The sequence below is a fragment of the Calypte anna genome, chromosome 23, assembly GCF_003957555.1.
Source record: "Calypte anna isolate BGI_N300 chromosome 23, bCalAnn1_v1.p, whole genome shotgun sequence".
Lineage (NCBI taxonomy): Eukaryota > Metazoa > Chordata > Aves > Apodiformes > Trochilidae > Calypte > Calypte anna.
The window spans coordinates 655,325-679,900 of NC_044268.1; the positions used below are offsets into that span (position 1 = coordinate 655,325).

At 57.7% G+C, this 24,576-nt stretch overlaps 2 protein-coding genes across 7 annotated transcripts; one reads left to right on the forward strand and one right to left on the reverse strand.

Moving 5' to 3' along the window:
• Positions 1–1,429: 1,429 nt before the first annotated feature.
• On the forward strand, positions 1,430–5,342 carry LOC103532681 (protein FAM49A). 2 transcript variants are annotated; one of them, XM_030464417.1, is made up of 10 exons: positions 1,430–1,499; positions 3,343–3,464; positions 3,562–3,667; positions 3,861–3,997; positions 4,155–4,232; positions 4,357–4,473; positions 4,578–4,657; positions 4,750–4,876; positions 5,083–5,153; positions 5,279–5,342. In XM_030464417.1, exons 1-10 carry the CDS (start codon positions 1,430–1,432, stop codon positions 5,340–5,342), a joined length of 972 nt encoding a protein of 323 aa, XP_030320277.1. The 2 variants fall into 2 exon arrangements, with proteins under 2 accessions (XP_030320277.1, XP_030320278.1); XM_030464418.1 differs by lacking the exon at positions 1,430–1,499 and adding an exon at positions 2,638–2,737.
• Positions 5,343–9,772: 4,430 nt separating this feature from the next.
• TRIT1 (tRNA isopentenyltransferase 1) lies at positions 9,773–24,522 on the reverse strand. 5 transcript variants are annotated; one of them, XM_030464524.1, is made up of 11 exons: positions 24,343–24,522; positions 18,451–18,591; positions 17,920–18,018; positions 17,600–17,745; positions 16,662–16,804; positions 16,283–16,394; positions 16,071–16,183; positions 15,125–15,202; positions 13,550–13,659; positions 12,786–12,903; positions 9,773–10,363 (listed from the first exon to the last, which is right to left on the reverse strand). In XM_030464524.1, exons 1-11 carry the CDS (start codon positions 24,520–24,522, stop codon positions 10,230–10,232), a joined length of 1,374 nt encoding a protein of 457 aa, XP_030320384.1. In that variant the 3' UTR covers positions 9,773–10,229. The 5 variants fall into 5 exon arrangements, with proteins under 5 accessions (XP_030320384.1, XP_030320388.1, XP_030320386.1 ...); XM_030464528.1 differs by lacking the exon at positions 24,343–24,522 and adding an exon at positions 24,309–24,325; XM_030464526.1 differs by lacking the exon at positions 24,343–24,522 and adding an exon at positions 21,520–21,615.
• Positions 24,523–24,576: the final 54 nt, after the last annotated feature.

Genomic DNA, 24,576 nt, shown 5'->3' on the forward strand with positions numbered 1-24,576 from the left:
CACCCCTCCAAAACTCACCCAGCAGGAAGAACCCCAGGGGTGCGGGGTGGGGGTTGCCCCACTGCAGGGTATGAACACCCGCTACATATGGGGAAACTGAGGCAGGGGTGTGTAGTGGGGTACCCTGCCTCCCCTAAAATACTTTGCATTTTGGCACCAGACATCCCATGCATGTTTAAACCACTTACCAGGCCCTAGGGGAGGAGAAGGAGGAGGAAGGCAGAGCCCTCACTGTTGACCTGAGGGGTTGCACTGGGGCTGGGGGAAGCACCCCCATCCCATCCCATCCCATCCCATCCCATCCCATCCCATCCCACCCTCCTGCTGCTGCCACCTCCAGCTCTTCCTCTCCCCTCCCCACCCATGTTAATCAAAGTCAAGCACTTAATTACAACCTGCTGAGTCTCACAGCTTCTTCCCAGAGCTCTTTAACACCGTGGGGTCAACCCCGACCTCCCCCCCCCCCATCCATCCCTGTCAGAAACAGGGGCAGGGGGGGCAGCATCCCTCTGCCTGCAGGGTTTGGGGCTTTGGGATCTTCATGTAACCCACAGAAAAGAGCAAACCCAGCCACCGACCCGGGGGGCTTGGCCTCTCCAAGGGGGCTGGGGACAGATGGCCTGGCTCCAGGGTTGTGTCCAAGCTGGCAGCTCCCTGAGGGGTGTGGAGGGAAGGGGATGCTCAGCCACTGCCAGCTGCTGGTGATGAAAAAAATATTGAGATAAATAAGGTGCAGGGCTGTGATCTGGGGTGGGGAGTCAGGGTCTCCCCTTTCTCTCCTGCTTGGTCACCCACCAGCAGGTCCCCAGGGTGGGCAGGTGCCTTGTGGAGTGACCTGACCCTCTCACCTCCTGCCTCCAGGTCCCTGCCAGCCCATGAAGTGACCCAGGTGGGTGGCACAGCCCCTGCTCCTGCTCCACCACAACCAAGGCACCGAGGTAAAGACTTGGGGCACTGGGGCATCGGGGGGGAGGGTGTGGGATGCTCTGGCACGGGTGCCGGACCCCCAAACCAGCTCTGTGGGGCAGAAATCCCAACTGGGATTTTCCCCATCTGTGGGGGGATGGTGTCCAGTCCTCCCACCCGGGGGAATTGGCATGACCCTCCAGGGATCTCCTGGGGCAGCCCCCCAGCTGGGGTGGGGGGATCCGGGGTGCCTCAGGGGAGGTGTCACAGCCGGGGCACCCACAGGAAGCACAAACCCCATCCCTGCTGCTTCCCTCCCCGCCGTGGCAGCGGTGACAGTGAGAGCCACCACGTTTTGGTGACACCCGTGTCCCCTGGCCGGGAGGGAGCGGGGGTTTGGGGAGGGACAACAGGCCCCTGGGGTGCAGGTAGGTGCCACGGCATGGTCGGGGGCTCAGGGGTGCCGGGGTGGCACCGGTGCTGTTCCACTCTGTTCTGTTTCTCTCGCTCAGGTCTGCTGGCCATGGGCAACCTGATAAAGGTATTGGGCAAAGATTTAGAAAACTGTCCTCATTTTTTCCTGGATTTTGAAAGTAAGTCCCGTGAGCAGGGTGGGTGTGGGGAGGGGGCCGGGGCTGCCACCACAGCTGTTGTCTGGAAGATGGGGACAGGCACAGCATCCCTAAGCAGCCCCGTGTCCCCAGGTGCCATGGGGCAGCCCTGGACGTGCCCCACAAAGGGCTGAGTGCGGCAGGGGAGTGGGATCCCCATCCCCAACAGCGTGGGGAGATGTCCCTAGCTGAGTGACAGGGACACGGGACCTGGCCTGAAGACCTCAGGCATGAGCTCACTGTGCAGTGGCACCAGGTGGCCGTGTGGCTCATCCCCTGCCACCACCACATCAGGGACAACCTGGAGATGCCAGGGAAGGAGGAGGGGTGGATCCGTGCCACCTTTCCTGCCAGGACCCGGGCACAGTGGTGACAGCTTGTGCCCAAGGGACAGAGATTGGGGACACCAGACCAGGGCATCTGCCCCAGCTCCCCCTGGCCTGGGCTAACTGGGACAGGAGGCTTGGGGACCTCCCAGCCTGGACAGGGGGGTGTAGAGAAGATGGTGACCACCCCGACAGGGTGACAGCCCCAGGGCAGTCCCGTGGCCTCCCCTTTCTCCTCTGCTTCATCCCAGGGCACAGCTCAGAGCAAGAGAGGAGTAAAAATAGGGGTAAAAATAGTGCAGCAGCCGCTCAGCCCAAGCAGCTCCCCCACCAGCACCTCCCAAAATAGCCAGGACGGGGGTCAGGCAGCCACCCCACAGCCCCAGTGAGGAACCTGCCTGGCTCCTCTGGGGTTCTTCGAGGCACAGCCTTCAACCCCCCCTCCAGCCCCCACCACAGCCCCCTAGGATGGGGGACAGGGTTATGGGGGCTCCCCAGGACCCCCCCTTCCAGGGCTGGCCCTGCAGTTAAAGGTGGGGACAGCCACAACCAAGACTTCAGCCTCTCTCCTCCCTCCACTCCTTCCTCTCCATCACCCATTGCCAGCTCTCATCACCATCTTGGGGAGGGGGGGGAAGAGGCTGCAGCCCCCCAGGGCCAGGAGCAGCCACGGGGTCACCCCCTGGCCGGCCGGGAGAGCCCCCAGGGAGCAGTGGGGGGGAGGCCGGGGGTCTGGCCCCTGCCCAGCACCTCTTCCCCCAGCACCACCTCGCTCACCATCGCGCTTCTTTTCCTCTTGTTTCTTCTCTTGCAGGTTTCACATGGGGAACCTTCTTAAAGTGTTGACTTATAACGAGCTTGACCAAGGCCCTAATTTTTTCCTTGACTTTGAAAGTGAGATGGGATTTTTATTTTCCGTTTTTGGTTTTGGCTTGGTTTGGATTTTTTTTTTGTTCGTTTGTTTGTTTGTTTGGGGTTTGTTTTGGTTTTTTTGGTTTTTTTTTTTTGTTCTGTACTTCTTATTTTTCTGAGTTCCACATCCACACCATTTTGAGTTCTTTTACCCCCCTGCCCATCCCATCGCGCCCATCCCAGACGTCCTCTCCTCTCCCACCTTCCCCGTCTGGGGGTCTCCCCACAGGGAGGGGGGGACCACGGCCACCCGGGGAGGGGGGGGCTATCGCTCCCCACCTCTTCCCCGCGGCCGTTTGCAGCCCGTCGGGGCTGGAGGCTGCCGGGGGACCCCCGTGAGCAGGACCATGGTCAGAGGGCAGCCAGGACCCCCAACCCCCACCCCGTGTGCCCTCCACCTCCTCAGCTTGGCTCAAGCTCGAGCAAGGAGATGGATCGGGGAGTGCGGGGAGAACTCCGCCAGGAAGGGCTGAGGGCTGGCGGGAGAGCTGGGGGTCGGGGTCTGACCCCCCCACTCCGGCTCTCGCCGCCCGGGACCCCGCTCAGAGCCCTCCGGGTTTCTCTCCCCCCGGGGCTCTGCCCTGCAGATGCGCAGCCGACGGAGGCTGAGACGGCGGTGTGGAACCAGGTGAACGCGGTGCTGGAGGAGGCTCAAACCGTCCTGGCCGAGCTCCAGTCCTACACGGGTGCAGGACAGGAGATCCGAGAGGTGGGTGCAGCCCCCACGCACCCTCTACCCACCCACCCACCCACTCCCCGATGGCTCCCCGGGGCAACCGCGAGTCACCTCCCCCCATCCCCTCCAGGCCATCCAAAACCCCGGGGACCTGCGGCTGCAGGAGAGGGCCTGGAGCGCTGTCTGCCCCTTGGTCGCCAAGCTGAAACGCTTCTACGAGTTCTCCCTGCGGCTGGGTGAGCACAGACCCACCCACCAACCCCCCCATTGCATCCCCACATCCCTCCCCAGAGGCGGGAATTGGGTGGAGCCCCAGCCCTGGGATGCGTCCATGAGCGGATGCTGCTCTGCCCCGTGCCTCAGTTTCCCCAGCCGGTGCTGGGGAGGTGCAGAGGAGCAGGAGGGGGACCAGTGGTGCTTCTTCCCCAGAAAACGCCCTGAGGAGCCTGCTGGAGGCCCTCACCAGCCCCCCGTACGCCCCAACCCAGCACCTTGAGAGGGAACAAGCTTTAGCCAAGCAGTTTGCTGAGATTCTCCACTTCACCCTCAGCTTCGATGAGCTCAAGGTACCTCCCTGTGCCCCCGGGACAAAGGATGGGGGGAGGGGAGAACAGAGTCCCTCCACTGAAACCCCACAAAAAGCACGAGCCAGAACAGTCCCTTGGGACCCCCGAGGCTCCCCCCAGCCCCTGTCCCCTCACACGGGACACCCCCCCCTTGCAGATGACCAACCCTGCCATCCAGAATGACTTCAGCTACTACAGAAGGACCATCAGCCGGAACCGCATCAACAACCTGCAGGTGAGGGGACAGTGCTGTGTGCCCCCCCCCTTGCATCCAGGAGATTCCTTCCCTTGGGGGGGGGGTTCACGGGCCTGGGGACAGCCCAGGCCACCCTGTCAGTCCCCATCATCCCCCCCCACAGCTGGATGCAGAGAGTGAGGTGAACAACGAGATGGCCAACAGGATGTCCCTCTTCTACGCCGAGGCCACCCCCATGCTCAAAACTCTCAGCAATGCCACCACCAAGTTTGTTTCGGAGGTGAGCGAGGCTTGGGGGGACCCTTGGGACAGGGGGAAGCCCCCCCACACCCCTCCAGCTGGGGTTGGGAGGGGAAATGGCAGCCAGGACCTATTGGGTTTCAGAACAAGACCCTCCCGATTGAGGACACGACCGACTGCCTGAGCACCATGGCTTGTGTCTGCAGGGTGATGCTGGAGACCCCGTGAGTACCCCACATGGGGTGGGGGCACCGAGGTCCCCCTGCCACCCCACCCCCCCCTCCTCCAGACTCAATTGTCCCTTCTCCTGGCACAGGGAATACCGGAGCCGTTTCACCAACACCGAGACCCTCCTCTTCTGCATGAGGGTCATGGTGGGAGTCATCATCCTCTACGACCACGTCCACCCCGTGGGGGCCTTCGCAAAGACCTCCAAGATTGATGTGAGTGGTCAAGGGGTCACAGCTCATCCCAACAGAGCCTGGGTGTCCCTGGATGATCCCTATGGGGTTGTCTCTGAGCTGCTATAGGGGGAACTCATCCCTCCCTGCCAAGCAGCAAGGAGGAAGAGGATGGGGAGGAAGAGGATGGGGAGGAAGGGGGGGGGCACATCTGGGCTCTCACCACCTCTTTTGCCCCCCCTGACCAGATGAAAGGTTGCATCAAAGTCTTGAAAGACCAACCCTCAACCAGCACTGAGGGGCTCCTGAATGCTCTGAGGTGAGCTGGGGGGCTGGGGGGACACAAGGTAGGGGTAGGGGGGATGGGACATCCCCCAAGGGTGCTGCGGGATGGGGGCAGAGAGGGTTGGGGTGCCAGGGGGTGACAGTCCTCTCTCTGTCCAGGTACACCACCCGGCACCTCAATGATGACACCACATCCAAACAGATCCGGGCCCTCCTGCAGTGAGCCCCGGGGACACCGTGCTGTCACCGTGTCACCTACACCCATGCCATGCCACTCATTTTGTACAGAGGGAAAAGGGACAAGGAGACATAGGCAGAAATACAACAGAAAAAACAAAACAAAACAAAAAAAACCCCAATAATAATCAAAATGGCCCCGGGGGGTGCTGGGGCCGGGCAGGATGGACCCGGGCAGGGATGTGCTCATGGCACCTTGGGGAGGGGGGGAAGGGGCAGGTGTCACCCCCTGTCCCCATCCTTGTCCCCGAGTTGTGGAGGAGGAGGAGGAAGCAACATCCCTGCAGCCCTGCTCTGACTGTGGGAACAGCTCAGTCTCACCTGGTAGATTTTTAATATGAGCAATTAAACCTCCACTCACCTCTTCTTTTTTACTTTTTTTTTTTTTTTGGTGGGTGGGGGGGTGAAATGACATTGAATCTGCTCATGGCCAGAGCGGGGTCACCTCTGCCGTGTCCCATCCTATGCTGCACCCTTTGGAGGCACCAGATCACCCCAACCCCACATGTCCCAGAGTCCTGTCCATGGGACTGAGCACCCCCGAGACCACATCCCCCCCTCTGTGACACCCTGGGGACCTTTCCCTGCTGGGACAAATCCCATCTCCCCACTGTGGCACTGCGAGTGGCCAGGAGGCACCCAGGGCTGGTCCCCAGGGTGCCACCCTATGGTGGTGCTGTCCCTCCCTTACAAAGCCATCCCATCCACAGCACTTCAGTAGCTGCAGACTGGGAGGATTGGGCGGACTGGGAGGCTGCTGGAGGCCATGGCTGGCTGCCACATGCCCGTGTCTTTGCCGGCAGATGGCCCTGTGACACCGTGACAAAGCAGCCCCGACGTTGGGGGGGGGAGGGCACCCACTTGTGTGTCCCCCCCCTCCAAGCTGGCAGAAAACCCGACGCGGGGTGATGGGCACACAGTGGGTGAGAGACCCCAGAACCTCCTGCCTCAGTTTCCCCAGCTGCACAATGGGAAGTGACCTCTGCCTCCCGGGAATGCTGGAGGGTGCATGGACACCCCCCACCCTCACCCCCCACGGGCTCTGGGCCCCCTCCTCCCCACATTTGAATTGCTCAGGGTGCCAACACAGGGACACCCACCCACTTACCCACCCACCCACCCAGCCCAGTCCCCAAACCTGCACAGGCACCCACCAGCACCCCTTGGCCACAGCAGCCCTGGGGGGGACAGGGATGGGGGGGGTCACACCTGGCAGCCCCCAGCCCCTCAGAACCCAGCACAGCCTGGGCAGGGTGCCAGGACCCAGCCCCACACCCCCAGGATTTGCCACCAGCACCTCAGCTGACAGCTCCTTGGATTTGGGGGCTCTTGCACCCGACTTCCCCGCAGCCTCCAAAGCCAACACCAAAGCACCGGGTGGGCCACAGGATCCCAAAAGCCCTGCTCCAGCCGTGCCTCAGTTTCCCCATTCCTGACCATCGCAGACCCCACGGCTCCCTCTTGCCGAGCCCCTCCCTGGGGATGGTCAAACCCCACAACACACAGATCCCACCTGGGGAGGGAGAGGGAGGCCAGGACCCTGCTTGGGTGTGTGGCCACAGCTGCTTGCAGGAGCTGCTGTCCCCAAGGTGTCCCCATCCCCACGATGGTCCCTGATCCATCCAAAGCACCCGGGCAGGATCATACCTGGAGTGTGGGAACTGGGGTGGGAAGGAGTGAGACAGTGTCACCATCCAGGATCTTCAGCAGGAGGCAAGGAACAGCAAGAAAGACCCTTCAAACCCAGCAGTGAACAGGGTGCCAGGTGAGGTGACAGCTGTGTCCTGGTGCCAGCCAGGCAGTTGCCACCTGGCCACCCCTAAGGTCCCTCCTAGTGCCACCTCTGCCTTACAAGGGCAGTGGCCAAACCCGTGCCACCTCAGTGGCTTTAGCCCTGGTTGTCCCCCCCTGCAGCACCCCATGGGGCAGAGCAGGGGCCACATCCCACCCCAGGGATGTGAGGGAGGAGTTGGAGCTGAGCTCCTGCTGGACCAGGTGACAGCTGGAGGTGACAAGGCATGGGGACAGCGTGATGCCAGGATGCCTACATCCCTCCTGGAGTGTCCCAGGCATCACCAGCTCCACCTGGCACCCAACCCCACCAGGGACAGGACCAAACATCACCATAGCACCCACACAGCAGAGCACAAGTGAGGGGACCCCTCAGGGGACAGCCAGCACCCCGTGCCCACCAGCACTGAGCTCTCCAGGGCACTGAGGACTTTAATTGATGGGGAGCCAAAGCCACGCCAGGCCTGGACTGTTTTCTAATCCCAATGTAATTAATGACCTTATCTTTGGCCAAAGCCATTTAGATTAAGTGGCTGGTGTGATGGGCTCTGGCTGCACAGATGGAAGAGCTGCGTTTGTCTGGGGATTAGCAGGGGGCAGATGGAGGGAAGGGCCCATTCCCCATCCCCAAACCTCCCAGAGCTGAAACCCGAGACCACAACAACTTTCTCAGCGAGTTCTGGCCAGGACTACAAAAGCAATTTCAGAGTTTGAGCCCTTCTGGGGAGATGAGGGATTGGGGAGGGCGCAAAGCAAGAGGAACAGGAGCTGAAGAACCTGGGTTCAGGTTCTGAACAGGAGCTGAAGAACCAGAACTGGTGTGACCTTTGCCAGGAGCTCAGTCCCTGTCTTGAGTCCTTCGGAGAGAAGAGGCACAAAAGACATCAGCTTCTTCCTTGGAGAGCAAATCATTGCTGGCCCTGGCTCTGCATAAATAAAAACCTGTGTCCTCCTCAAGTCCTTACCCCTCTGAGGAAGCCAACTCACCTGCTTCTTGCTGCTGGCAGGATGGGGCCATGCTTCCACCTTCCTGTTCTCCAGCCCCAGCAGGAACCAGCAAGCACAACAGATCCATGTTCTCCTGGGACACCTGGAGCTGCTCCCCCAAAACAAGGCAGGGAACAAGGGGAAGGCCTGAAAGACCCTGCACCACCTGGGATGAGCAGGTTCTGGAGGAGAACAGGCAGAGTGGCAGCTATTGTGGTAGAGAAATGCCATTTCTCTGGGAGGATAACAAAGTTCATATATAAACTGATTAAGGATATTAAACCCAATTCTAACAGTATGCTCATCTGACCACACTCAGGAGACAGAGCAGAGAATCCCATCCTTCACCCACAGAGCCCAGCCTGATTTGAGGAGCTTAATCAACATGTCCACACTATCAGAAGACCACACTCAGCACATCAGCAGCAAATGGAGCCCTACACCCATCTTCCCTCACCCGCATCTCCTCCATCCAGGCTGACAGAACATGGTTCCAACACCACAACCCCTTGGCCGTGTGCTCCAGCACTGCCTGAGCCCATACCCAGGTCCAGGTGAGTCAGTGTGGGTGGCAAACACAAAGGTCCAGCTGGTGCTACCCAGACCCAACCACCCAAACGTGGTTCCTGACATTTCAACTCTGCCCAATACTGGCAGAGAAAAGCCCCCCTAAAAAAACCCCCAAATTCCCAGCTCTTCCCTGCACAGCCCCTTCAGGCTGAGCTCCCAAGCCACCCCCCAACTTGGGCCAATGGCCCAAGGCAACCACCTCCTGGAGCATTCCAGAAGTAATTCAGTGCTGAGGAACACAAACCAGAGGTTTAACCTAATCCCCACCAGAGCCCGTGACAGCAGATCCACCCACACAGCCCCTCCCCTCACATGCTGAGCCCTGGAGATGGCTCTTGCCACACAGAATCAAAGAATCACTAAGGCTGGAAAAGATGTCTGAGATCATCAAGTTCAATCATTAACCCAGCACCAACAGCCCCACCAAACCAACAGCCACATCCAGGTTTTTCTGAACACCTCCAGGGGTGGTGGCTCCACCACTTCCCTGGGCAGCCAGTTCCATGTGATGCACATGGTGTGTCACGAGCAGCTGAAGAAACCTCTGCTTTACCACCCCAAAAAAAAAAACCCTCCCAGGAGCAACCCTCTTGATCTGCCAGGAGGAGCCCAAATTCCCTGGAAAAGGTTCTCCAGGTTCCCCCCCAGCAGCACACTGGGGCACAGACACTGCTGACATCCTCCAGGAACAATGCTGCAGAGGACAAGTGCCTGGCACGAGGGATCTGCTGCTCAGAGACTCAGATTCAAATGTGGGGCTGCTTCCCAGTGCCAAAACCACAGTGGGAACCCCCGGGAATTCAGCTTTTAACTGGGACAGACTCATCATCTGCTGCAAACTTGATGAGCTCATTTCTAAGTTCCTGTTTAACAGGTGCCAGCTCCTCCTGCACCTGCCCTGTGCCCAAGAAGTCAGATGGACTCTGCCAAGCTGAGAACATCTGCTCAGCTCCCTCAGAAACTGGAGGAAAGAAATGAAGAGAAAAAAAAAGGGGGACTGGATGTCCTGAGCCATGCCAGGTGGAAACAAGAGAGCAAGAAAACTGAGCTTGTTAACAGGGAAGGGAATCCACAATAATGTTACAGCTTTTATTTCCATATAAAAGGAGAAAAATATCCTCTCCACAATAAAGGCAGAAAGAGCTCCCTCAGCTCTGGAGCTGCCCTCCTGGCTGAGCTGGAGGAGTGTGGGGTATTTCTGTCTCTGAGAACACCTTCTCATGCCAGCAGGATGGGCTCAACCATTCCAAGGAATTAACACTTGCCATGGGTGGGTGCTCCCAAGCAGCCTTGCCCTGAGGCTCAACCCTTTCCAGGAAGGGCTGGGAAAGCCTGGAACACTGTGAGGCCACATGAAGAGGATCTGCTGCAGCCAAGGACCAAAGTCACTGACACACATCTGCCTCATCCCAAGAAAAAAAAAAAAAAGACTCAACTTGTTGGGTTCAAGGCCACCCAGGACTAAGCTGGTTCCTCACTGTCCAGGTGGGAGTGTGGCTGCTCCCTGTGCCAGCTGCTGTGCAGGCTATGGCAAAGGCAAGCTACTGTCCCCACCCAGGCTCCCTGTGTCCCCAATGTCCCCCTCTGCAGTAGGGTTGGCAGCCTCCAGCTTCCTTCTCTTCTTCAGATGGTGCAGGTGGGATTTGGAGCGTGTGTGAGCTGGGGGAAGAGGCAAAGAAAAGCATTTCATGGTGAGGAACCTGGAGAAGGAAACACTTCAGCCCATCACACCTCTCTTCCCCTCCTCCCACACACCTGATTCCTGCAAAGTGAAGTCCCAAGCCCTGCCCATTTCTCAGGAAACTTCTAAGCCAAACCATCAGAGTGTGGAGGGGGATGACCCTTCCATGCCTTCTCCTGGTTACAGGAAGGGCTGGGAGAGGGAAACAACCTGGCTCTGCCTGTGCAGAAGACTCCAGATTGCTAGAACTCAACTCTCCCAGCAAGTCTGCTCCCTGTTGAGACATGAGGCTGGGCAGATGGGTGAAAGGGAAGTGTTCCCCAGGGGCAGGCACACAGCAGGGTGCAGGTGAGGTTGTGCAACTCCCCACCACCCCCTGGAGCTCTGCCAGGATCATTTATAACCCAGCTGCCTGCACCACAGTGCTGGGGATATCCTGTACATCTATAGAGAGAGAGGGACAGAGCCTGGGGCATAATTATCCTTTTGCATAACTCCAGGGCAAGGCCCTTGGCTAGGAGAGGACTTCAGAAGGAGCTGGACAGGAGCAGAGGTGTAATCCCAGGGATGAAACCTGTACTGACTCAGCAAGGCAGCAGAAGCTGTGTTTCTGGTTGAAATCACTAAAACCTCCTCTATCAGTGGCATTACTCAGCAGAAGGCACTCTGTCTAACCAGACACTGCACCTCCTTAGCAGGGTGGGTTTGCTATTTCCAAGAGATCAGAGCAGCAATTAAAGCAGCAAACTTTTCAAGCAGGGCCTTAATAAAACAAAGGGATGTGCTCACTGAATCAAGGCCCTCAGGTGTTTTCCAGGCATCCTTTTCTGCCAAAGGATGAAATCACATGCAAAGCTCCTGCTTTACCACAATGCTGTGAGGTCACCCTCAGCTGGAGATCAAGTCACACCTCTTCCAGTTTGTCACAAGGAACACCAAAGGGAAGAGGGGAGGGAAGAAACCCTGAGGTTGCTGTCTGGGGAGCTGTGCTCTTTTAAATCCATACAAATTGTAAAATGAAAGAAAATTTAAATATCTTCCAGAGTCAATGGGTACTGGGAAGCAGCTCCCAGAACTCTCTGGAACTTGACTCAAGAAAACAGAGCAGACTGCAGAGGGACTCAGCTCCCACTATTGATTTCACCTCCCTTTCAGCTTTTACATTTTGCAGTTACAAATAACACCCAGGTTTGGGCCCATTTTCCTCCCACCATCTGGGGATATGAACCAAATTCAGCTGGATGCAGAGAACAACAGCTGCTCTTGGTTGAGGATAGGATTGCCATCATCTCTCAGAAGTTGGGATGACATCCCTAGAGGATGTGCAACCCCAGCTCTAGTGTTTGGGGGGGGATCTTGAGGAGTTCCCACTCAAGGGACCCAATAAATAAAACCCAAGGGACCTGGAAGGGTGGCACAGACCCTGAGAACTTTCAGAGTCCTCTAGCTCTGGGGCAGATGGAGTTCTTCCAAAACACCCCTGAGCTGAGGCAGCTGAGCTTGGTTAAACTGTCAATGACACAAAGTGCTCTCCCTACCAGGAGCTTCCCAATTCTCAGCCAACTCCCATCCTCACTTTCAGCAGCTCCCTGGAGCACTAGGAGTAAGCAACTTGTTCAGATCTGAAAACCAACAACCTGGGAACTTCCTCTTTGCATTGTGTCTGCACATCCTGCATGTGGGCACCACATGGAGATTCTCCAGTTCCAGTTCTCCAGGCAGCTTCTCCATTACTTTTAGTTTCTGCTTCTCAGTGTGAGCCTCACAGCACAGATAAATTCACTGAGTTAATCTGATTCCAACTGAGCTCTTTTAAAGTAAGTCTATTGAAAATAGAAAATCCCTTTTTAGTACCATTACAGCTAGAAATACTTCTTTAAAAAAAAAAAAAAGAAAACAAAAAGAAAAAAAAAAAAAAAAGAAAAGAAAGGAGATATTAGGTCAAAACTGAGCTATGAAAAACAGACAGAAACTTTCATTTTTACAGGACAAAACTTTAGAAGAAACGAATTTGTTCTGTGCTTTTTGGAAAAGTATTTAAAGTGCAGCAAAGGACCAGCAGACTAAAGACAGCCAGCTCTGCAGCTCCAGATCCCACGCCTGGCGTGAGGGCAGTGTTTGGGGGGTGTGGGGAAGGGGGGGGGATGCCTGACAGATGGCTGCTGTGGCACAGCTCCTGCACCCCCCCTGGGCCTGCAAATGGCTGCTTTTATCCACAGGCTGTAAACAATCCTGGAAAGCCCAAGATCATGTGCTGAGGGTCATCCGACCAGGCAGAAAACAGCCAAGGAAGCTGCTCTGCTCTGGAGAGCTGCCCTGCTCCATCCCTGGAGTAACTGAGCCCTCTGTGTGTGTCCCCCAGCCCAGTTCTGCTCCTCTCCCCCCCATGCCAGGTCCTACCTGCCCACTCCCTGTCCCCAATGATGACTCTGTCACACAGCTCACACATGTGGTGACTCCGTTTGTTCTCATTCATGTCACACTCCAGCTTCACAGGTTCTGCTGGGGGCTCACGTCCCTGTAGGTGAAATCAGGGAATCCCAGACTGGTTTGGGTGTGAAGGGACCTTAAAGCTCATCCAGTTCCACCCCCCTGCCCCGGTCAGGGACACCTCCCACCAGCCCAGGGTGCTCCAAGCCCCATCCAACCTTGGACACTGCCAGGGATGGGGCAGCCACAGCTTCTCTGGGCCAGGGGCTCAGCAACTTCACACCAAAGAATTTCTAAGATCTCATCTAAATCTCTCCTCTTCCAGTTTAAAGCCATTAGCCCTTGTCCTGTCACTCCATGCCCTTATAAAAAGCCCCTTTCCAGCTTTCTTCAGGTACTGGCAGATGCTCTGAGGTCTTCCCAGAGCCTTCTGTCTCAGACTGATTTCTGCTCTGAAAAATGCTAAGCTGTGTTCCCTTCAGTAGAGTTTGGGGTGGGAACTTTCCCCATGCAGTCACTCAGGTCTGCAGGACAGATGCTGCAGTTCTACCATGCAGGACAAGTGGAACAGTGGGCATGAGCAGAAACTTTCAGCTTAGACAACAACTCTGCCACTGCAAGGAAAGGCCAGGGCTGGAGAGATGAGCAGACACTGCTCAAGGGAGAGATTATGGGGCCTGGAGACTATTGAGAATTTGGCTTCTCAGCCACAGCTCATGTGTTAACTCCAGTACCTGGATGAAGCTCTCCACAATCTGCAGAGCAGGTTGCAGCACATCCTCCTCCCACCGCAGGAGATCAGACACCTCCAAGCCATACACGGGGGGCACGTTGGGCCCAGGACCTACAGGAACACAGAACCAGGTGACAACCAGAACCTCCTTGACATCAGTGTCCTACCACCACCCTGTGACCTGGAGAGATCTGCTCTTTCCCATCCAGCTGTCCTTTAGCATGCAGAAATAAATGACATCAGCCTTTCCCGAGCCAAAATTACCCAAGATCTCAGCTTGGAGGACACCAAGCTCACAAAGAGCAAGAACATCTGAGACCTCAAGCAGGCACCTTCCTGGCTGCCTTCCTTTGGGATAGCACCACAAAATCTGAGCATGCTGACAGCCCATCAGAACAGCATCCACTGCTTCATCATGCCATGGTCCCCAGAAGCTCAAACCCCACAAAGCTCACAAGGAGACACAAGCCTGGAGCCTGGATTGAGGAATCTGCAGGGGCAGGGGGCAACACCCCTGGCTCACTGTACCTTGACCACGGTGGGAAATGCTTTATTATTGCCTCAGTGTGACAAGGCACAGCTCCACAGCCACCCCTTTGGTCTCCTCCAGCCCAGAGTGAGGGCACTGGGTGCCTGCACCCACAGCCCCACGTGGACAGAGCCATCAGAGGCTGCCATGCTGGGCTCAGGCAGGTGCTGCTGCTTTTATTCCCAAAGGAGCTCCTGCCAGGGCTGAGCTGAAGCACACCTGCCACAGAAAGCTGAGCCACAGCCACCCAGCACCCGGCTGCAGGAAAGCTCTTGCACCCTGTTCAAAGCCTGTCTCTCTGACTCAAGTTTCTCCTTTTTTCAATTTTTTTTTAATTTTATTGGGTTGGTTTTGGTTTGTTTTTTTTCCCCTACCAAGCACCTTTCAACAAGTGCCCAGCTCCCAGCTGCTGCTGTTGGCCCTGCTCCCAGGCTGGGGCTGGGACAGGGAACTCCTGCTGGCTCTTTGCCACCTCAGTGGTGAGCATGGCCCAGGGCTAAGAGCAGCAACAGTGCTGGGAACCCTCTCCCAGAGCCCCTCAGGAGCTGGTGGCAGGACAGGCTGCAGGGATGCTCCATCATTATCACCAACTGCTGCCCACCATGGGGCTGAGCCTTCACTCACTTTGTTCTGCTGGGGTTTCAGCTGTCCTGATGGCACTGGGGCCAGGAGGGGACAATCTCCCCTTGACAGACAAGCAAGGGCAGAGGGGAAGCAGTGAGAAGCTGCCTGAGTCTCTGGGCAGAGGAGCTGTGGGTTAGATAAACATGGACAGCACTGGGTGGGCTGCCTCAGGAGGGCCAAGAGGTTGCTCTGCAACCCAAAAGGGAAGGAATCAGGGCAGAGCCTGGTGGGATCTGGCCATGGGCAGAGCCAGGGCAGCCTGGGACAGAGGGAGAATCCAGGCACTCTGATCTCTGCTGGTCTCATGTACCCCCCAGCACACACTGTCCCAAAGCAAAGGAGCCCCCAGGGTGAGCTTGGAGCAGGGGCTGTGGCAGGGAGGGATGGGAGGAGATGTGGGAGCAGGGCAGGAACAGGACTTACGTCTCAGGAAGCGGTTTCGGACCCACTTGTTCTGCCTCCGGGCGTATCTCTTGGTCACCTGCTTCAGTGCCTGGATCCCTTTGGAACAGAGGGAGTGAAAAGTAAAAGCTTTATTTTTGTTTGAACAGGTAGGACAATGTGTTCAAGGGCTGCAGTGCTCTCCAAACACCCAACTGAACACTCCTGTGTGCAAACAGAGCTCGGGGCTCCTTCTCCTTCCCACAGGGGGCCCAGGGGATGGTTTCCCACTGCACCTTTCCATGCTTTGTACCAGGCTTATCACACCCCTCCAAAACCATCTCCTGAGCAGACACAACATGACCCTGCTGCACCAGACTTGTTTTCAAGGCTTTTATCAATTCTGTGGCTTCCTCAGCCTCCATCTCCTCTTTGCACTGACTGGCTGCCGACTGCTCCCCTGGGAGCTCTGCTGTGCTGAGGAGCAGAGCAGATCCCTCCTCAAACAGCAGCATCAGTCCAGACACTCCAGAGTGACACGTGCCATCAAAAAGCACATCACCAGTGACTCCTGCTGTGACCTGCTGGATCCCCAAGTCCCTTCCCACCAGCCTGCTGCTGAACCAGATGCTGAGTTCTGCTTCATTCCTTTTTTCTAGCCCTGTTCTCCAAAGTATTCACACCCCAGCTGGGATCCTGTCACCCACATCACTGGTGGACCAGCTCCAGATGCTGAGTCACACTGTGCCCAGCACATCTTGCAAGGAGGCCTGAGGGAAGGGAGGGAGGAATTGTTCTGGGTGTGCTCAGAGATGCTCTCCAAGCACTGGAAAAGGAGTTTCTGATTCGCTGGGCTGGCAGAAATGCAGAGAGAAAGGTGCAGCTCAAGCCCAACAAGACCTGTCCCAAGGTTTCAGCTTGGTTCAGACCATCACACAGTGTCACCTGGAGCTGTGTGGGACTGAGGGACACAGGGTGCTCCTCTCACCTTTTTGCAGCAGCAGAGCACTGGTCTCAGGTGAGCACTTCCCCTCACTGATGAGATACTCATGGAACTCCTTGAAGCCAATGGACTGGAAGATGCCATGCTGGTAATCCTGCCTGGAGAACAAGACAGGGATCAAAGCAATCTCCTTCAGAACAAGTAGGAGACCTCAACCCTCCCCATAATGGCAGAAAGGGAGCTGGTTTGTCACCCACTGGTTCTCAGCCACCTTCTCTTGGTTGTAGCGTCGGTGGAAGTCCCGCAGCTCCTCCAGCAGCCCTGCAGCCAGCATCTCATCCACCCTCTTCTCCAGTCGCTGGTCCAGGGCTGGAAGGAGGAGAGCAGGAGAGGCTCAGCCTCTGAGAGCTGTGCCCTCAGGAGGCCAATGACTGGACAAGGTGCTAGGACTCTGTTCAGCACTCCCAACCCACCTGAGGAAGGCAGAGCCCAGCAGGTGAGGGGATTGAATCCTCTGTCATGCCCAAAGAATTGCTGCCCCGTTCAGGGAGGAGGCTTGGGGCAGGAGCAGGGGGTCAGCCCTGACCTGAGTCTCCCTGCTCAGCCAGGCAGGAGCTGTGCAAAGCCCACTCTCACCTGCCTGCTCTGCATGGAGCCACAAGATGCAGGAATGTGGGTATTTTAGGGGCCCCCCTAAGGGTCCCCCACCTTCCTCCTCCTGCTGCTGGTGCAAGATCTCACTGTGGGGGATCCCCGTCTCTTCAAACACTTGGAGGCTCCTGTGAGCAGAGACAGACAGAACTCAGAGGCTGGAGGAGGATGTGCTTTTCCATTTCCCCACCAGCCCTGGGGGTTCCAGCAGAGGGAACCGCAGACACTCCCTTCCATCCAACCCTCTCATGTGGGGGGAGGGAAGGTTTCTGGCCCCCCCTCCCGTGCCCAGCACCCCGAGCACACCCATCTCCCAGGGGTGAAAGGCAGCACAGAGCACAGCAATGGCACCCGAGGAACCCAGAGCCCAAGCCACCCACTCCCACCTGGCACAGGGACAAACCTTGCAGGGAACAAGGTTCTGGCTCCAGCCCTGCCTGGCTGGAAGAGGCAGGGAAGGGGCCAGCAAAGCATCCCCACCAGCCCTGCCCAGCCCAGCCAAGGAGGTGGCAGAAGCTGCTCAAGAAGCTGCTCCAGGTGCCCAACCGAGCTCCGTGCGAACGGGGTGGGCGGCTTTCTGCTGGCCCTGGGGCCAGGGCTTGGCTGGGATGGGCCCCTCAGAGCAGCAAGCCTGGTCCTGCTGCCCTGCTGTTCCCACACAGCTCAGCTATGTGGCTCAGCCAGCGTGGCAGCTCTTGCTCTTTAAATAGCTCCAGATAAACCTTGCTGCTGGGGCACCCCAGCCAGGAGCAAGGTGCTGGTCCTGGATCTCAAGGTGGGGGCTGCGGGACCAAAGAGCTCCCCCAACACCAGTACCCCGAGGCCAGGGGCACCCGCCTGGGATGGGAGAACCCATCTTGTCCTCTTCCCAGGGGAAAGGGACCTGGGCCCTGGCCCCTCCTGCCCCAGCACCCCAAGCTCACCTGGCCACTTTGCGTTTGTCATGGGGGTGCAGCTTGGCCGCCATCTCCGGGTCCACCTGGCTCAAACGGCGATGGAGCTCAGCACCATCCAGCTGCTCCAGCTCCACCTTCCTGTCTGTGACTGGGCTGGGGGCTGTGCTGGCCTTCTGGGGGACACAAGGAAGCTCTGAGTCAATCCACTCATCCACGGGGTGAATGAGGAGGTTCTGGGTCTCCTTGCTTCACTCTAGCAAGGGGAACACCGTGCCCCGTTGCAGGAAGCCTGTCCTGAAGATGGGGCTCAGCCCTTCCCAAGGGATACAGAGCCCCCCAGGTGGTACCTTTGTGTTGATAAGGACCTTCCAGAGCAGGGACTCGATGTAGTAGTTGGTTCCTCCCACAACAATTGGGATCTTGTCTCGGGAAAAAATATCTTCAATGTGCAGAAGTCAGGGAGCATAACACAGAGATGCCCAACAGGGAGGGAGGGAGGGCTCTGGGGGGTGGCAGACAGGGCCCAGATCCCACTCTCCCAGCCCCATGGTCAGGGTTAGAGGTGTCCCTCATCCCTCACTATCCTCTTTTACATGTGCCAGCTGTCACCAAGACCCAGGGGACACCTGGGGAGGGCCATACCCAGCTCACACTGGGTATGCAGCACAGACTTTCCCCAACCAGCCTTGAGGATGGGCTGCCCTGAGCTTAACCTGGAGAAAAGAAGCTCCAAGCCCCTCTCCCCAGCTGTATCCTCTGAAAAGTGGAGTTAGTTGCAACGTGGAGAGCCCAAGGCTGTGACAATCACTGATCCCTCTTGCAGGCCTGGTGGTGGAAGGTTTGGATCTGCTCAGCCAGGCTGCAGCAGGAAAGGATATGAGAGCCATGGCTTTGTCTCTGAAATCCACCACTGTGTAGTTGGAGACAAGGGGGTCCACAAAGCTGATCATGTGGTGCCTACACAGACGCTGCTCCTGAGGAGAAACCTTGTTGGTGATGATGTCCAAGCCCTTGTACACCTGAGGAAGAGAAGAGCCTGACAGTCACCTCTGTGTCCCACAAAACCCCCACCAAACACTGCTCCCTCCCCCCATGCACAGCCACTGCCCATCCTCACAGACTCCCTGAGCCCCCTGCCAGGCTCTGGAGGTGCAGGCAGCAGGGGCAGGGGACCTGACCAGGCAATGCAGCAGGAATCCTGCCAACCCCTGCTCCTGCCAGAGCCAAAGTGCCTCTCACTGCTGCTTGTCCTACCCAGGAGGTGATCTGTGAATCCAACCACTCATGACTGCTTGCCTGGTCTGACAGAACCCTGCAGCAAGGGCTGGGAAGGCTGATGGAGCCAGCAGAGAGCCAAGCCCAGAGCTCTGAAACAAGGGGGGGTGGGTGCCTCCAAGCTGCAGGCTCCTCATCCACTGCAGCTCAAAGCTCAGGAGTGCCTCTCTCCGACCCCCATCTGCAGCACAGCCCTGAATCCCATGCAGGGACATGGATCCTGTGAGACACAAAGACCTCTCTGGATCCAACTTCACAGAACCTGCTCAGCACACACAGTCTCAGCTCACAGATGCCTTAAAACCCTGGCATCCCACCCAGTGCCTGCTCCCTCTGATCAGCCAGGTCCAGAGAGGAGCAGAGCACAGGGAAGAGGCACTGTCCTGCACCAGGATGCCAGGAGACACCAGTGACCACGACCAGCAGCATCTCGTTGCTTCAGGGTGTGTCCTCAAACCCAAATGTGGGATATCCATCCCAGGAGAGCACTGCTGAGAGATGGTGGCCCTCAGATAGGCTGCTGAGAGCAGAGCAAAAAGAAAAGCCAAAAGACAAGCCACTCAAAAGCACCCACTGGGGAGCATTCCTGGTCAGGAGCCAAGGCAACCTGCCATCCCAGCATCCCAAATCCCTGCTCGAGGCTGCATAAAGCCTCAGACCCAGGTGGTAAGAGTACCAGAGCTGCCTCAGCTTAGCATCCCATCCCCAGGGCTCCCCTCTGGAATGAGAACACCTCTCACCCAGGGGAAGGGAGGGAAGCTCCTCACCCTGCTCCCCATGGCACCCAGACACAACCCTCCTCAGCACAGGGTGCTCTGGCACTGCCCTGGGCACACCTGCCTGTGGGTGCTGTGAGGCTCTGCAGAGACAAAAAGGGATCAGAGCAGGGACCTGCACCCCGGGGGTGCTGGCAGCAGGCACGGGGTGGCAGAGGGGCACAAAAAGCCTTTGTGTCCAGCCCAGCTCCACACCACGGCAAGGACTGAGCACCCTCTGTGCCAGGAGGTGGCTGTGGTCATGGGGAGGATGTGCTGAGCTCTCTCTGTTTGGGGAATATCCCAGTTTGGGATCAATTGGGCTGAGGGGAGAAGGGACTGGAAACAGCTGTATTCTTTTCCTCCTCCAGCACCCAGAAGCCACCCCAGCCAGAGGGCCAGACTGGCAGAAAGAAATTTCCATTTAATCCCCTCTGAGAAGCTGCCTCCACCCACTGCCTCCCCTGCTCCCAGACAGAAGGACAAGGTGACACAGAGGTGACCCACGGGCAGAAGGCACAGCAGCAAGGCACGATCCGAGGTTAGTGGAGCAGGGAAACCCAATCCCTGCCTGGAGCACTCAGCCCCCTGCCTGGAGCACTCCTGTGAGCTGCCAGGACTGGGAACCAGCTGCAGCTCCACAGCCACTCCCAGTCCTGCTGGGACTGCTGCTTGGTGGGTCAGGGCCAGGTTCTGTTCCTGCCACTCGGTGGCAGAGAAAGGTTGGCCTGAGGGCAGGAAGAGAGGAGGGTGAGGGAGGACAACCAAATGCTCCTCCTTTTCTGCCCTGAGGAAACCCAGCTGGCTGCAGGGGATGGGAGCAGACAGGAGGAGAGACCCAAGAGGCAGCTCCCTGCCAGCATGCCCCGTGGCTGGGTCCCCATCCATCACCCTCTGCCATTCAACCCAGGTCTCCAGTCGGCACCAAAAACCTTTGAATTTGACCGAGTTTTGGCTCGGTGCCTCCTCTCCCCCTGGCAAGAACCAGTCCAGGCCTCCAGCTCCTCCAGCTCCCACTCCTCAGTCTGCACAGGGAGCTGATGGGGAAGCTCGGAGGCAGCCTGGGAGCTCCCAATGCCCTGCACGGGATTTCTGGTTCAGGCTCCAATCCCCCAAGGTTCTCCTGGAGATTAACCACCCCCTGCCTCCCCCGAGTATCGAGGAGGAATGCAGTGTCAGTGTGTGGGCTGGGAGGAAACAAAGGCAGCCTTTGACACCCACCCAGCAGAGCCCAGAGAAGGTTTCCACCAGCTGGCTGTCTGCAGGGCAGAGCTCCGAGTCCTCCTCCCGAGGTTCATTTCTATTTTCAGCCAGCAGCTCAGATAAAGCCTTTGTTGCTTTCTAAGGCCCCAAAACAGATTAGCAGCAGCCTGGAGCAGCAGAGCTCTGAGACACCCAACACAAGCTGGGGACTAAAGGTGCTTTAGCCTTGGTGGTGTCCTCCCTCTGCTGCTGCAGCCCCTGGGGGGCTCAGCTCACAGCACCAGGCTGGATGCTCAGCTCTGTCTCCTCTTCTAATGGAGTAGGGAAACTGAGGCAGGAGACACAAACAGCAGTGCTCCTCAGAGAACAGTGCCTGGGAAGGTGGGCTCCTTCCCAGACTCTTGCTCTGCCACCACTTTCCTGCACAGTCCCAAACTCTGTCCCTTTAGGGAAAGGTTCTGTCCTTGCCCTAAGTGCAGAGAGCACAGGATGGAAGGTGACATGTGCAGCACAGGGAGCCCAGACACATCCCAGCCACCTACAGCTAGGAAGAACGTGAAAAGTCCACAGGGGACAAGGGATCTCACAGCTGGAGAGGTGCACGGAGGACCCAAACTAAGCCAGGGTGCAAGGACAACATAATTCCTTGCTCTGATCCCTGCCATGAGAAGGATGTCACCAAAGGCTCTCAAGAGGTCCTGACTTGACACTCACTGAAATGTACCCAGTGAGCTCCAACAGCCCCTGGAGAAAAATGGAATTGCCACTTCAAGGTAAAAAAACCCAGAAGGGATGGTGGGACAGATGGGACCTTCCTGCAAGCTGGCACCAGGATCCCACACACTCACTGCTCCATCAGGAACAAAGAAGTGGTGCTGTCATCCCCTGAGGATGACTTCTTCCTCAAGGAAACTCCCTGGGATGACAAACAGCAACAGAAAAGACAAGAAGAAAGATTAAGGGGCCATCAGATTAACCAGAGCTCCCAAGCTGCAGCAAGCAGCAGCTAAATCTGTAATTTGACCACAGAGCCCCAAGACCACCAACAAAAACACCCTGGAAGATAGAGGGGTGGTCTGTGGGGGGGAACAGGTGGGCTTGGGGCTCCTCAGCCCCTTCCCCAGCCTGGCTCCAGCCCCAGCAGCTGCCTCAAACCCTGCCAGCACTTGTCAGAGCTCAGCAGAGCCCAGGGATGAATGCAGAGAGGAGGCTGAGGGCCGGGGGGTCTCCAGCAGCTGTCAGTCCAGAACCAGCAATGGGATTTAAAAAAAAAAAACCTATCACCCCTCCCACGGGGGCACGGTGGGGGGGAGAGCCAGCTCTGCCTGGCAGAGGGAGGAGATGATATTCCAGCAAGGAACAAAGGCAGCAAGGAAGCAGAGCCGGCTGGGGGCACGGGGGTCATCGGGGGAGGCACAGACACTGCTCCTGGGCTGTCCCCGCCCCGGCAGCCACTCTGCCTGCGGGGATCAAAGGAAACGGAGCTGCTCGGCTTTTGCTCCCCAGTCACGCTAGAATGAGATTAAAAAGAAAGGAGGACAAGAGGCACTGGAGCCCCCAATGCCATTGGGTGCCTGCAGCCAGCATCCTCCCCACGCCTGCATTCCCACAGTGGGACCTGAGACAACCAGAGCACAAAATCCACGCTTCAGAACAGAATCACAGAATCATTTGGGTTGGAAGGGACCTCTGAGATCATCAACACCAACCCCTGATCCACTCCCCCCGTGGTTCCCACTCAGTGCCACATTCAGTCTCTTCTTAAAAACCTCCAGGGATGGAGAATCCACCTGGGCAGCCCATTCCAATGTCTGATCACCCTCTCTGGAAAGAAGTTTTTCCTCCTATCCAACCTAAACCTCCCTTGGCAGAGCTTCACATCCACCCAGGCTGTCCCAGCCACCTCCACAGAGCTCGGGGGGCAGCAGGAGCCTCATCTTGGCAGGATGGCTCCAGTCAGCAGCCCCTTCCCTGATCTTAAAACCCTCACATGAAGATTTTGCCCCCCTGATTGTGTCTATTCAAACACTCTTTCTCCAAGAGCTTCAGGAGCACAGCCCATCAAGTTAAAGCTTTCTGGGGGCTTGTTCTAAATTCAAGAGAGAGACTTTTTAAAATGTAGCTCTCCGGGGATACAGACAGCAAGCAGCATGGGTGGCTGTGGTGAAGGAAAGCAGGAGGTGGCTGCAGGACAGGAAGAGTCACCCCGTGAGCAGCACAAGAGGCAAAGGGTGCTGCTGGCAGAAAAAGCCTTTTTAAAAAGTGTAGGAAATACATTAAGCATTAAGCTTAAAGGGAAAGCTTGGGCATTACAGAAAAAAAAAATGAGCAGCAACAGTGTTGGTTAGGAAGGATAACATCTTGCTAAACAATAACAAAATCCCTGCCCTGACTGAAAGGCACATCTCATGGCAAAGCCCTGGGAGCCAAACTCAGTTTGGAGCAGAAAGTGAGTTCCTCAGTGTGGAGAGATTTAGTATGGAGGCATGGCTCACGTGGAATATGCATCAGCTAATTACGGAGCATATAAAAGATCACGTCTGGAAAATAAAGTTGGAGACATATCCTCAAACACGTGTATGTGTCATTTGTCCCCCGCCGTCCATGACACCTCAGCACTTACTGACCCTGACTGCACAGCTGACATATTCCACACTCACGGTAAGAGATGAGGCTGCAGTGTCCCTGGCAAGCAGCAAATACCATTTTCCATATTCTTCCCCCCATGCTCTTGGTGTCCCTGTGCTGGGTGATGGGCAGGGGAGCACTCCCCACCTCACAGCCCCACCTGAGGTCCATGAAACAGCTCCTGGAGGGAGGGACAGCCCTGGCAGCACTGCTGCCTCTCAGAGGGGCTCTGGGGGGACAAGAAGCACAAGCAAAACCCCCCCTGGACCGGGACACCCCCAGGACAGGGTCGGGCTGCAGGATCTGTGCCCTGTGTCAGCAGATCCACACCAGTGGGAGCAATCCCGAGTATCTCTTACTACAGACTAACTCCAGCTCCTGCCTTCCCCCACTCAGCTGCTCCTCACACCTCTGGAGCTCTTTGAGGGTTAAAATCAAACCCTCCCCCCACACACACCCCTTTTGCTTTGCTTTGCTTTCCCTCCAAGAGATGACTGAAGCGCTGAGGGGGATGCTGGATGTCCCAGCTCTGCTTGTGCCGCCTTCTCCAGAGCAGAAGGGGAGATTGTGACCCGGGGACAGGGGCAGCAGAGCCAACCCGGGCCGTGGATCCATCCCCGGAGCTCCCCAGCCTGCGGCCCCGCGGGCCCGACCAGGTCCCGCTGCTCCCCGGTACCGGGCCAGGCCACCCCCGGCACCCTCAGCCCGGCCCGGGACTGCCCCGGGGATCCCGAGCCCAATTCCATCCTTCCCCGGTGCTCAGGCCCCGCCGCGGCCTCCCCCGGGCTCAGCCGCCGCTTCCTCCGAGCCCGGCTCCGCCGTCTCCCGGTTCCCGGGCCTCTTCCCGCAGGCCGCGGCCTCACCCTGGGCCTCACCGCCGGCTTCTCCCGGGGCCGGGCCCGGCCGTACCTGCATGGAGTCGGCGCTGACGATTTCTCCGCCGAGGCGCAGCCCCAGCTGCAGGGCCAGAGCCGATTTGCCGGTGCCGGTAGCGCCCAGGATCACCACCAGCGGCCGAGGCGGCGCCGAGGCCCGGCCCAGCCTGAGCGCGGCCGCCGCCATAGCCCGGCCCGGCCCCGCGGCTGCCATAGGGACGGGCGGGCGGGCGGGACGGGGGCGGGACGGGGCCGGTGCCACCCGTGG